The following is a 14,597-nucleotide window of genomic DNA, read 5'->3' on the forward strand; positions in this document are numbered from 1 at the left end:
TTCTTTATTTTTTATTGATGGATGAGTTGGCTGTGTGTGTGTGTGTATGTGTGTGTGTGTGTGTCTGTGTGTGTGTGTGTGTGTGTCTGTGTACATTTGTGCGTGAATGTGTGTACAGTATGTGTCCATGTGTGTGTTTGTGTGTTTGTGTTTGTGTTTGTTCGTGTGTGTGTGTGTGTGTGTGTGTGTGTGTGTGTGTGTGTGTGTGCCTCTGCTAACACTGTCTCTGTCCCCAGAGCACCACCAGGGGCAGGTGAAGGGCGGGTCCCCCTTCGGTTCGGCACGTCTGCGGAGCAGCACAGTACTGTACCACATCTCTGGCCACCGCTACAAGAGCAAGATCAAGCTCAACAAGGTACTGGAGAGAGGGGGGGCAGGAAGGGATAAAGGATAAAAGAGACAGAAAGTGAGAAGGAGGGAGAGAGAGAGAAAGAGAGAGAGAGGGAGGGAGGGAGGAGGATAGACATACATACATACGTACATACATAAATACATACATACATGCATACATACATACATACGGTACATACAGATAGGCAGACAGACAGATGTCAAGCACTTCAGTACGTGAGTGATAGACAGTTGCAAGCATTTTGTAGATGTCTACATGATATTGCTCTCTGCCTTTCCTATGGCCATTTCCTATAGCTATGGAAAATTCATGCCAGGGAAGATTACTAACCTGGACCAGACAAGAGAATGAGAGAGAATGTTCCAATATGTGTGTGTGTGTGTGTTTGTGTGTATGTGTGTTGTGTTTTGGGGGCGGGGATACAGAATGTAAAACAAAAGTAAAAAAAGGCTCCTCCCCAGTGACCTCAGTGTTGTGTGCTGTGTCCCCGTGGTAACAGAATGTTTTCGGGGACCCCCCTGCCCTTCCGGAGTATAAGGTCGCCGACGCCAAGAAGTCAAAGTTCATCCTGTTACACTTCAGTAGCTTCAAGGCGGGCTGGGATTGGCTCATTCTGTTAGCAACCTTCTACGTGGCCGTCACTGTCCCCTACAATGTGTGTTTCATCGGCGACGATGACCTCACACGCAGCACCACCGTCAGCGATATCGCCGTGGAGATCCTCTTTATCATTGGTGAGGGGGATTGTGGGATATTGATTTCTTTTAGGTTCTCTGATATTTTAAAGCAGCTTTCCATTGGCAAATTATGTATATCAGGCCAAACATAATGAAGTCCTGCTCGGCAGTTTACCGATGACACTCTTGTTTTCAATACAGGGTATTATTGTATAGTTAAAAACATAGCTTCTTGTTGGTTCACCATTAATAAAAAATCAAGCATAAGATGATTATGCGATAATATCTAATTATGATAATATATAATGATCAGATATTCATAGTTCATTTGAGTGGGGCAATGGGACTTGATTACAACATTATTAATCATGTCTATTTGCACCCTTGTTTTCACTAAGTGGTATTATTGATTATGAATTAAAAATATAGCAATGTACAGTATTGATGTTTTATGCTTATATGATACATGGTACTATATAAGTATTACAAAACTTGTGTGTGTGTGTGTGTGTGGGGGGGGGGGGGGGGTGTGTGGGTGTGTGTGTGTGTACTACATCTAGACATTGTGTTTAGCTTCCGCACATCCTATGTGAGTAAGTCTGGCCAGGTGATCTTCAACGCCCGTCAGATCTGCTTCCACTACATGACGACTTGGTTCATCATCGACCTGGTGGCAGCTCTCCCTTTCGACCTCCTGTACGCCTTCAAAGTCAGCGTGGTGGGTACCCTAACCTTAACATTAACACACACACACACACACCCACACCCCCCCCCCCCCCACACACACACACACACACACACACAGGTAACCCTAACCCTCTTCAGGACATCTGAAGATCGGAGTGGGGGAAACATAAAAACATACATTACAGTACGTTTGATGAGATATCTGCACTTTAACAATGTTAACAGACTACCACTGAGCATACAATCCATACTGTAGATTTATATTGTCCTACCAAATTGTAAACAATACTGTTGCTTTTACAGTAATTGCTGGCTATGATATTGTTAGTTGATATTGACTGCACTGCCTATTGGAACTCAACCACATACTGTAGAGAAAGGCGGGGGGGAGGAAAAGAGGAGAGAAATAGAGAGATAAAGAGAGAGAAGGAGTGAAAGAAAGAGAGAGGGACAGAGAGAGTGAAAGAGCGAGAGAGGGAAGGAGGGAGGAAAAAAGGGAGAGCAGTTACACCTTGCGGCTGCATCTGGCCATGCTAAGGCTGATTCTGGTAGATACAGTACTGTCATGGTATAGAGTTGACCACTGGTACTGGTACTGGTGTCTGCTGCTGGTGTACTACATGCTCCTGGTCAGGGCTCCAGTGATTAAAGCAGCACCATGGAGTTCTTTTACCTTAAAATAACAGATTCAGACTCAAATTGATGTCACGCTGACTTAGAATAAGGCAAATGGAGTCTCTGCACGCCCGGAATGGCTGGTACCGCACTATGTAACGCTGTTGTTGCGGGTATAGGGGATTGAACCTTTTTATCCGTTTTGGATGTTATGGGCACCCCCTTAAACGCTAAAAGTTGACAAAAAGTGGAGTTCCTACATAGTGTTACTTTAACAGATGAACATGGTGGTGAAACTCTGCAGGGTAAATGCCTCTACTCAATAAGTGCACAGGTGCAGGCCCCACTGCAGGATGAAATCTAACTAATATGGGACTGATATGGGGTGCTTGAGGGTGATCAAGCATAAGACGCTTGTAGTGACAGGGCCAGGACTGGTGAGGTGCTAAATGGAGTGAGTGTCATGGTGAAGGTGCAAACAGTAGTCCAACCATAGTCCTTAGTTATGTGTGCCTGGCAAGGTGCTCAAGAGAGTGAGTGTCATGGTGAAGGTGCAAAAAGTAGTCCAACATTAGTCCAACAGTGCAACAGTGCAAGAGTAAGGTCTAGAGACCAGCAGGGGTAATGGCTTTCGTCATAGCCGTGTTAGATGGTGTAGACAGTGTTCTTATTATGTTCTTATTATGTTCTGTAATGGCTGTCGTCATAGCCGTGTTAGATGGTGTAGACGGTGTTCTTATTATGTTCTTATTATGTTCTCTAATGGCTGTCGTCATAGCCGTGTTAGATGGTGTAGACGGTGTTCTTATTATGTTCTCTAATGGCTGTCGTCATAGCCGTGTTAGATGGTGTAGACGGTGTTCTTATTATGTTCTTATTATGTTCTCTAATGGCTGTCGTCATAGCCGTGTTAGATGGTGTAGACAGTGTTCTTATTATGTTCTTATTATGTTCTCTAATGGCTGTCGTCATAGCCGTGTTAGATGGTGTAGACAGTGTTCTTATTATGTTCTTATTATGTTCTCTAATGGCTGTCGTCATAGCCGTGTTAGATGGTGTAGACAGTGTTCTTATTATGTTCTTATGTTCTCTAATGGCTGTCATCATAGCCGTGTTACATGGTGTAGACAGTGTTCTTATTATGTTCTTATTATGTTCTCTAATGGCTGTCATCATAGCCGTGTTACATGGTGTAGACAGTGTTCTTATTATGTTCTTCTTATTCTTATTATAAATGATTGAGACTGCTGCTGCTATTGGCTGGGCTGCGGTTATGAATTATTTCAGTGTAAATCGCTATTGATACAGACTGTGCTTTTACTATGATGCATTTCAGCGCCGCTGAGTGTTATTATTATGGGCTGTCGTTCTGGTAAACAGCAGAGAATAGCCACAGATGCTGACAGAGTAGAGACCTATGAGCTCAAGGAGAGGCCAATTTAGCAAACTCATACACACTCATAGAAGCACACACACACACACACACACACACACACACAGAGGCAGTGTGTACTGCTGTTTACCAGAACTGGACTGAGCTTGATGTGTTTTAGTAGCTGTTATTGACTTAGTTAGCTTTAGTACCAGCTGGCTTAGGGGACTCTTTTCAGGTTTCAGCTCCTGGGTTTTTAGTGCCTCAAAATGGAGTTCTTGGGACTGCTGTTCAGGTGCATCCAAAATTTCAAGATTCTTTTCATTATTGGGTGTTTTTGATTGAACTTTTAGTATAGATCCACAGAATTCTGCATGCAGGGCTTTAGTTGGATGCTTGTCCCACTTTGTGTAGTCATGCATACTGAGTGGACCCCAAACCTTACTTCCATACAGCGCAATAGGCTGGATTATGCTGTCAAATATTCTGCACCAGATTGTAATTGGGATGTTTATTTTGTGAAATTTTCTTTTTATGACATAGAATGCCCTGCAGGCTTTTGCTTTTAGTGCAATCACTGTCATTCACTTCTCTTTCACACACACACACACACACACGCACACACACACACAGAGAGAGACACACACACACTCACGCACACACACACAGACACAGACACACGCATACACGGAACAGCCTTTCTTTTCCCTACTGGATAGAGTGGCATTTCCATTAATCATCTACATTGAGAGTCGCCTCTCTTCTCTCCTCTCCTCTATCACGCTCTACTCTCTCTATTCCTGTTCTTTCCCTCCCCCCTTTCCTCACTTCAATTCTTTTCTCCCCTCTGCTTTCTGTGAGTGTGAGGCACATGGCAGAACTGAACCAGTTAAAAGTAACAGTGTGGTTTGGTCTGATTTGGTGTTGTGTTTTAATAATGAATCAGTTAGAGTAAGTGTGTGGTTTGGTGTGGTGTAATAGCAATGAACCAGTGCAGTATACTATTAAACAGTATCTGTGGTTTGGTGTGTGTGTGTGTGTGTGTGTGTGTTTGGAATTGCGTTGTGTTAGAGTAATGACTGTTTCACTGAACAAGTCTGTAGTTTACTAGTTTACATTTTGTATATCTACAGTATATATGAAAGTGTGTGTGTGTGTGTGTGTTAGGAAGAGAGAGTGAGTAAGTGTGCAGCATCTTCCACAGGGAGACTCTCTGTGTGAAATCAATTGACTCAAGCGTTCCACACCTGATCAAACACTTATGACGTTGGTGTGTGTGTGTGTGTGTGTGTGTGGGGGGGGGGGGGGGTGCTTGATGATGATGATGATGATGAGGTTGTCCATTTCAGGTGATGATCATATACAGTTTTAATATCACCATGAAAGTTCTAGCCCAAGGGGAAGAAATACTGACTAGATAAAACACACACACACACACACACACACACACACACACACACTGTTAAACATTTGCATTCAGACATGCAATTAAACCCTCACACATGGATACACACATATGCACACAAACACATACATACCGGTATGCACACTCACACACACACACACAAAAAAGGTGCAAGTGAAATAATTCATACTGTAGTTTCTTCACCTGCAGTGACACATTACTGAGTCAGACCCTAAAGGAACACTTGTAGAGAGCGTGTATGTGTGACACTTGTAGAGAGCATGTATGTGTGTGTATGCGACGTATGACGTGTGACGCGCGCGCGCGTGTGCGTGTGTGTGAATGTGAAAGAGCAGCAATGAAACATTATTTTCCCATGATATTCTTTCCTCGTAGATCTTGAGCACTAATTTCATTGATGGACATGGGGTTAGGAATGAGTAAACTCTGTTGGGCGTGTGTGTGTGTGTGTGTGTGTGTGTGTGTGAACTGAAGCTCTGGTGTGGAGTATGGGAGCCTCGCTCTGAACTGTCCCCGTTTGTGATTAGGATCTAGCTTGTGATATTAAATCAGCAAAATGATTTTGCCAAGTTAATAAAGTAGCTTGAGTTCATATACGGTGGATCATTGCCAGTTGCATGTCAATTAAATTAGGGCCCCTTAAATTAACACCTACAGTATATCCCAATCAATCTATCAATCAATCCATCAATCAATCAATCAATAAGTCAGTCAGCTGAGAGGTGGTGAATGACATCTTGTCTGATTCTCAGGTGTCTGTGGTCCACCTGCTGAAAACGGTCCGCTTGCTACGGATCATTCGACTCCTGCAGAAAATGGTGAGTTGTGTTTGTCTAGTTTCTCCCATCAGCTAGTCTGCCGTCTTTGTTTGATCTGTCTATCAGCCTCATCAGCATCTCTCTCAGGCGCTGTGCTAATGCCAGTGCAACATTTCCTGCTTGGCAGAGATATGCGCTGTCTTTCACCTTCACAGATTAATCTCTGTGCTGACTTGATGCTGTTGTGTGATTGAGCAATAACCGTGCTGATCAGAACTTTTATTTTGTCTGGATTCAGTATGTTATTCATCTATTGTCGATTTGTTATTGCTCTGTACTGTCTCACTGTGTACCGTTGCTGTGTGGTCAATTAGTTCTGTATGCCAACGACAATGTCAGTGCCATCACAATGTCCATGTGCCACTATTTACGAACGAGATCAAAATGCTTTTACTCTGTTTGTTAGTATTTTCCTCAGAGTTTGATGACAATGATTAAAAACCCAATGCTACTCTCTTTTACTGTATGTGTGGCATATATCAATTCCATTTGTACATGGTTCTATATTACTGAATGTGGGAGATTGACCAGGATTCATACTGCAGTTTGTTGCCATTTAGTTTATTGTACTGTCATAGTTTGAAGATCGTGTAGTTTACTGTACTGTCAGAGAAGAAAGGAAGACCAGACAATTTTGCAGTACCGCAATACCGTACAGTAAGGAAAAAATGCACACAATTGGAAAGGGATGGTAAATATTGGAAATACCCCTTTGGCAGAACTATAAATGCAGTACACTTCTATATATTCTTCACTATTGAAGGTTTATAATATGCACCTCTGAGCTTAGAGAATTGGTTGATTGCTAACATTTCCCTTTGTGGAGTCAAGATTAATCTGAGAGCGATTCATCAGCTCAGCATTTACCAAAATATGGAAATGAAAGTGTCATGGAAACGGCACAATCAGACTTGACAGATTATATATGACAACTAGTTCAACACTCGTTTGCATGTAATCACTCAAGCAATGAACTAATGCCTAAATGTATTTATGGGGGTAGAGCTATTCAACAGGGAAATTATGGATTTTGACCAACATAACCAGCAATTGATAATGTAAAAAACAGCAGACATCAACTGGCTCGCTTCACCTTCAGCTTCATTGCAGTCAGTTGCATGGATGTGCAAAAGCATTTGCTGTTTGTTCAAATGAGAAATGGCTTTTATGATGTGTCCAAGTGATTAGTCAATCAATGTAGAGGCTGATCACATAGTTTTGAGAATTTCCATTCAGATCTGAACCAACGTGACTGAGACAAACTGTAAAAACAGAAGCTTTGATACTTTGACCTTGATCTGTTCATGATTATGTTCCTATGTAATCCCATTCCCATTATTATAATGCAATAACACACTCACATATCAAATGGGCAGTTGAGATGACAATGATGGCATTACTTGAATCTATAGTCTTGACTCATAAAACAGAAACAGCCCTTTCGCGCATTTGTAAAGAGATTGTTATTTGTTTTTGGCAGAGGGCACGTCTTTCATGACAGTGCATTTGACCATCTCTTCTCCTGACAGGGAGCTTCCCATGTAGTCTACAGGTGAACCATTTGCCCTTATATGGTCTAATAGTTGCACAAGCTTAGCCAAAGTCCTTATAGGCAAGTCTCCTCACTCAGCGGTCATCTGGTATCACACTCTGGGAAGTTATCGGGCAGCTATTTTCCTACTCAAGTGAATGGGCAGGCATACAGGAAGGGGCAGGATATGTGTAGACAATGCCACATTGGCATTATGAACTAGCCCGTGCATTTCTATGGAGGATTCTTTGAGTGCTGTGTCTCCTCATTAGCTTTGCATTATTCAGAAGCAATAAGAAAACGGTGCATGACGTTGATACTGACCTCAACCTGAAACTGTCCCTCTCTGTCTGTGTCCTGTCTGTCGTCGGTGGTGTTCCGTGACCCCTGCGACCTTGGTGACCCCGGTGATCCTTGACCCCCAGGACCGCTACTCCCAGCACAGCACGGTGGTGCTGACTCTGCTCATGTCCATGTTCGCACTGCTTGCCCACTGGATGGCCTGCATCTGGTACGTCATCGGCAAGAAGGAGATGGAGGCCAACGCACACACGTGGGACATCGGTATGGAGATACACACACACACACACACACGCCCCCCCCCCCCCCCACACACACACACACACACACAGACACATATGCACACACACATACAAACACAAACACAGACACGCACACACACACACAGACACTACGACTACGGAGACTACGGAGTAGTGCGCGCACACACTAGACTAACACAAAACTGTACAGATAGTTTTATACTGTATGTGTTATGAATGCAGAGAAGAGACAATTAGGAAATGGAAGAAATGGAGAGATAGGAATGGAAGAAATGGAGAGATAGGAGAGGAGTGGAAAAGAGGAGAGGAGAAGGAGAAGAAAGAAGAGAGAGGGCAATGGAAAGGAGTGGAATAGAGGAAAGGAAGAGAAGAGAAGAGAAGAAGGGAGAAGAGGAGTAGAAAAGAGGAGAAAGAGAAGAAGGGAGAGGAGGAGTGGAAAGTAGGAGAGGAATTGAGGAGAGGAGAGGAAGAGAAAAGAAGAAGAGGAGTGGAAAGGAGGAGAGAAGAGAAGGAGAAGAAAAGAAGGGAGAGGAGGAGAGAATGAGAGGAGGAAGGGATGTTTTGTGGAGCATTATCAGTGTGACGTGTTTGTTATGAAACAGACCCAGACCAGGTCTCCAGAGGCTGGCCTAGGAAGGGGTTTTACTTCTAATGAGCAGCAGCTACAGGATGTGATGGGATGAGATTTAATTGGACAGAATTGACTGCTCTACTAAGACTCAGTGTGTGTGTGTGTGTGTGTGTGTGTGTGTGTGTGTATGCGTGTGTGTGTGTGTGTGTGTGTGCGTGTGGTCATGAATCAACGTTATTCTCTGCCTTTATGGTAATACTCTCTGGAGCTCCATCATATCACCTGGACATCGCTGTGTTACGCAACAACCTGCGACTGTCCCTATGGGACAAAGGCTACACACACACACACACACACACACACACAGATATACACACACACACACACACACACACACACACACACAGAGAATGAGCAGTGGTTTGATCAGATTTTCACAATCAGTACCACCTCAGAAAACAATTGCCTCAGCATTATGTACCAGCATTATGACCGCCATTCAAATACAGTAACATGGGCCAATTGAACTACATACAGTATTTTACATTGTACTGTACATACAATTTTGTCCTTTATTTTTTCTTCAAGAAAGACAAAAAATAACTTCAGTGATTGTGTGGTTAAGGATTTGTATATATTTTGATATCATTTCATCTTTATGACTCCCAGAGTACCACTAGAGAGTCCACAATTTGAGAACGACTGTGCTAAACTATTTCACTTGTGCTATATATCAACAATGTTTTATGCAGCTACATTTCCTTGACCTAGAGACGTGGTCTGTGTTAGTGGGGTATGTATTACTGTGTGTGAGTATGTGTGTGTGTGTGTGTGTGTGTGTGTGTTTGAGTGTGTGTGTGTGTGTGTGTGTGTGTGTCTGTGTGTGTGTGTGTGTGTGTGTGTGTGTGTGTGTGTGTCTGTGTCTGTGTGTTTGAGTGTGTGTTGTGTGTGTGTGTGTGTGTGTGTTTGAGTGTGTGTGTGTGTGTGTGTGTGTGTGTGTCTGTGTGTGTGTGTGTGTGTGTGTGTCTGTGTGTGTGTGGGGGGGGTGGGGGGTGATGGAAGGAGAGTAATGACACGGGGACAATTAAGGAGGAAAATGATAGAAGGGGAGAAGAAGAATAACTGAGAAGGCAAAGAATGACAGGTGGAGAGAGAGAGAGTGTGTGTGTGTGTGTGTGTGTGTGTGTACAGTATGTGTGAGGGAGAGAATAAAAGTGAACAAAAGTGAAATTGTTTCTATACGTGCATGCATGTGTGCATGTGTGTGTGTGTGTGTGTGTGTGTGTGTGTGAGAGAGAGGGACATACCCAGAGGCAGAGCTCCTGAGTGAGGTATAATTGGGTCTCAGGAGCAGGCCCTGGTGCTGGAAGTGTGTGAGTGTGCGTGTGTGTGTGTGTGTGTGTGTGTGTGTGTGTGTGAGTGAGTGCCCCGGTGTGGTGTGGGCTCCGCTGCTGGGAGGAACTGTCTGCGCTGCCCACTGATCTTAGGTCAGAGCTTCAGATGCCCCCAGGGCAATTCCCATCTGCCCCTCAGCTCAGCCTCGGTCTCACGCAGGAAAATTAACAGCAGGACTGCCCAAACCTGCCTCGCCTCGTCTGGGTCACAATTAGGGATGGACTATAGATACTATAGATACTCTTTAACACACACACACACCGACACCGACACACACGCACACTATAGACACTCTTGAACACCCTCACACACACACACACACACACTATAGGCACTCTTGAACACCCTCACACACACACACTATAGGCACTCTTGAACACCCTCTCTCTATATATATTTTTAAATATATTTGGGCCCACCAGGTATGGGGTTTAAAAACTGTTTCAACTGTCCCGGCTCTGTCCCATACTGTAACAAAAAAAATGTGTGTAGGAGTGTGTGCGTAATAATAGTTGTGTATGTGTGTGTGTGTGTGTGTGTGTGTGTGCATAATGGTGTGTCTACATGTGTGAATAATGGTGTGTCTGTGTGTGATAATAGTTGTGTGTGTGTGTCTGTGTGTGTATAATGTTATGTGTGTGTGTGTGTGTGTTTGCATGTGTGTAATGGTTTGTATGTGTGTGTGTTTCAGGCTGGCTGCATGAGCTGGGCAAGCGTCTGGAGGCTCCGTACGACAGCAGTGTAAACAGCACAGTGGGCGTGTCTGGGGGCGGCTCTAGTGGAGGCCCCTCCCTGCGGAGCGTCTACATCGCCTCGCTCTACTTCACCCTGAGCAGCCTGACCAGTGTGGGCTTCGGCAACGTGTCGGCCAACACCGACGCCGAGAAGATCTTCTCCATCTGCACCATGCTCATCGGAGGTTAGCACACGCTCATACACACACACACACACACACACAGACACACACATCTCAGGCAATACAGACTGCATACCGCAACATACTGCACCATGCTCGTTGGACACACGCTCACTCATAGAACCTCAAAACTCATAGAACCCCCCCCCACACACACACACACTCTCACACACACACACTACACTTCTCGTCTCCAACCACCAACAACAATGCCAAGATGTTCTTTTCTATCTCCATGCTCAACTGGGGTAGAAGAAAGAGGGAGAGAGAGAGAGAGAAAGAAGGGGGGATGGAGGGGGAAAGAGACATAGGCAAAGAGAGAGAGAGAGGGGGGGATAGAGACAGAAAAAGACAGGGAATGAGATAGAGGGTGGATCTCTGAACAAAAAACATACTAAGAGAAATACAGCATGTACAGTAAGACAGTAAGGAAGAGAGAAAGGAAGAATCAGGGAGAATCCATAAGAAGAGGAATAGAAGAGAGAGATAGGGAAAGAAAAAGAGAGAGAGAAAGTAATTGTAGGTCACGCTATAGGGTCTTTATAGTCTGGCTTTAGTCTCTTTGTTTTATTCTCAATCACAGTGTGTCATAGTGGTTAAGATGGAGTATAAATGGAGGGATCCCTAGAGAGAGAGAGATAGAAATAGAGAGAGAGAGAGGAAGGTGAGCCCATGTTTTATTGGGTTCATTTTAGGTCATGGGAGCTGTTTCAATATTCATGAAGTTATTTTGTGCAAATGTCCTTCACTGCTGGAGGCAATGTTACACACACACACACACACACACACACACACACACGCACACACACACACACACACACACACATACTCCCATGAGAAAGTAATTGACAGTCTGCTGCTGTAAGCCAATCCCAGTCACACACATAATCATTCCTTTCCTTCAGTAATCCCCTGTCTTACTCTCAATCTGCCTGTCATAGATGATATGATATACACACACACACTCATACACGAGCTTAATACTATACATTGTGATATACCGGTACATGTGTGCAACATATTTTAAGATAAGGCACTAAATTATGTTGTAAGACTATATGTAGCCTATAGGAATGTGCTGTATGTGTGTATATGTAAGTGCAGTGTTTTTCAACCTTTTTTGAACCACAGGTCATTTTTTACATTAAAAAAATCCCACGACACACCACCAACCAAAAATGTAACAAAATTACTCACTGTAGTAGCCTGGATACCGGCCAAACTTAGCCCCTCCCACAATATTTGAGGTTGGGAAGTTCGGTCTGGACCTGTTCCGTTGTGGAGCAACTATGCCCGAATCAGAGCTGTTCGGACCAATTAAATTTGGCTTTGTTCGATGATGGATAGTGAGCAACAGTGCCTCGTCTATCACGTCATCTGAGCATGCTTAGGTTGATTTTGTTTGCACCAAAAACGCTGTGGCTAGAAGCTAGACAGATGGCTTCTAAGACCCCGTTCACACATGGGAGAAATGCGTATATTTCCATGCGGTTTGGCCTTTCATTTACATGAAAACGATTATTTCTGAAAACTAGATGGATATGTGGAAAAACTCCGGTTTCACTTTCATCAAGGGAAAACAGCGTTTTTTGCATTGTGACATATTCCCTCATTTGCTTGAAATCTCTGATTGGCCGCCTGTTTGCTCAAGGGGTTTGCGACACCCTTCCCCAGCTGTTTTTAGCATCAGTGTGAACGGAATTATTTTTAAAAACAAAGGAGGGGAAATATTCGTTTTTCAGAATAGCCTACCCTGATACGTAGATTCCGCTATCCGGTGTTGTACAACATATTGACAGCGCAATAACGTACGACCGTAAAAAACGACCAGAAAACAAAGTTAAGGGAATTTGTGGAGAAGAAGGATGGTTTGGATGTTCTTCCTACAACTCACAGTAAGCTATTTCGTTGCTCTGATTGGTTAGGTCAATCCAATTCAGATTCAAATTCTGAATAGAACTGAGTATGATGACGTTAGGCTAATGTACATATACAAACTAAAATTTGTGGTGTTTGTTAACATGACGGTGATCGTCCAGAGGATGTGCTCACGCTGGTGTCTGTACCACACACTCACCAAAGACTTGAAAAGTGTAAGAGTATAACTCTGTGTGTGTCTCTCTCTTTGTGTGTGTGTGTGTGTGTGTCTGTGTGTGTGTGTGTATGTGTCTGTGTGTGTGTGTGTGTGCGTCTGTGTGTGTGTTGTCAGCTCTGATGCATGCTCTGGTGTTTGGTAACGTGACGGCGATCATCCAGAGGATGTACTCCCGCTGGTCACTGTATCACACGCGCACCAAAGACCTGAAGGACTTTATCCGTGTGCACCACCTCCCCCAGCAGCTGAAGCAGCGCATGCTTGAGTACTTCCAGACCACCTGGTCAGTCAACAATGGCATCGACTCCAATGAGGTAACACACATGCGCGCACACACACACACAAACACAAGCACATGAACACACACACACAGACACACTGGTCCGTCAACAACATCAACTCCAACAAGGTAACACACATACACACGTCAGCACACACACACACACACACACACACTAACACACACACATGTATGCACTTTCATCATGTATGCACTTCCATCAACAGCAACATCCACTAAAATGAGGTAACACACACACAGGTATGCACACACACACACACACCTTTTCAGAAATGTAATATAATACACTGGAAGCTAATCACAATTAGTTCTGTAGCTAACGTCCATAACTGAAATAAATCACAGTTACAATAACCTTGATGAAAAGATGATCACTCTTCACAACACACCTCTCCCTCATATAACAGAGTCGCTCTGTGCTAACAAGGTCTGCGGTCCTTAATTAAGGAGCCTGTCTAACCAGGCTGGACCACTGTTTCGTAGTGTGACCTACTTCCTACTTCCTACTATCTGCTGCCGAGGGGCCTGGGGCATCTGCAGACATGCCTGTTGATTAATAGTTAGCACTGGCCCTAAAGGACAGGTGGGCTATCCTGCTCCCAGCGTGGGGTGGGGTGGGGGTGGGGGGTGAGTAGACAGGCGTCATTACTCATTTCCCTACTTATACGTCTAACAAGATGACACTGATATGCCGATAGCTGCCGGGGTCTCGCTACCCATCTCATCACATACACACACACACACGCACGCACACACACATTCCTATCCCATACACTCCACTCCTCCACCACACAACAAGCCAACCTCCCCCCCCCAACCCCCCCCCCCCCATCCCACAAACTCCCCCCACTCCCTCCCATCCGGCATTCCTATTCACCCCCCCCCCCCCCCCCACCACCACCACCACCACCACACACACACACACACACACACACACACACACACACTCTCCTCCACCCCGGCACTCCTCTTCCAAATGCAGATTCTTCTCCATTTTTCACCCTGTCACTTGGCAACAGCCTCCTCCTCCTCCTCCTCTCCACCAACTTGAGAGAGTGGGCAGCGTGTCCTTCGGCGAAGCCTCATTCTCTTACCGAAGAAGAGGAAGGAGAGAAGGAGAGAAAGAGAGAAAGAAAGAGAAAAAAAGCTGACAGAGGTGGAAATTTGAATGCAATGCTAAATCATAGGAGGGATGAATTATAGATCAGGGAGCGATTAGAGACAGCTGAGGCAGCGCCGTGATGATATATGCCACTGTTCTACGGCCGTCTAGACGGA

General features: G+C 44.5%; 1 protein-coding gene across 1 annotated transcript in view; it reads left to right on the plus strand.

Moving 5' to 3' along the window:
• kcnh8 (potassium voltage-gated channel, subfamily H (eag-related), member 8) overlaps window positions 1-14,597 on the plus strand; it is a 62,490-nt gene that overhangs the window by 11,626 nt on the left and 36,267 nt on the right. Inside the window, exons 4-10 of the mRNA XM_042076940.1 lie at window positions 237-355; window positions 852-1,086; window positions 1,590-1,747; window positions 5,882-5,947; window positions 7,904-8,042; window positions 10,699-10,926; window positions 13,133-13,332. Coding sequence (XP_041932874.1) covers window positions 237-355; window positions 852-1,086; window positions 1,590-1,747; window positions 5,882-5,947; window positions 7,904-8,042; window positions 10,699-10,926; window positions 13,133-13,332 — 1,145 coding nt within the window. The remainder of the gene's footprint in view (window positions 1-236; window positions 356-851; window positions 1,087-1,589; window positions 1,748-5,881; window positions 5,948-7,903; window positions 8,043-10,698; window positions 10,927-13,132; window positions 13,333-14,597) is intronic.

Source organism: Alosa sapidissima, chromosome 21, assembly GCF_018492685.1.
Source record: "Alosa sapidissima isolate fAloSap1 chromosome 21, fAloSap1.pri, whole genome shotgun sequence".
NCBI lineage: Eukaryota > Metazoa > Chordata > Actinopteri > Clupeiformes > Clupeidae > Alosa > Alosa sapidissima.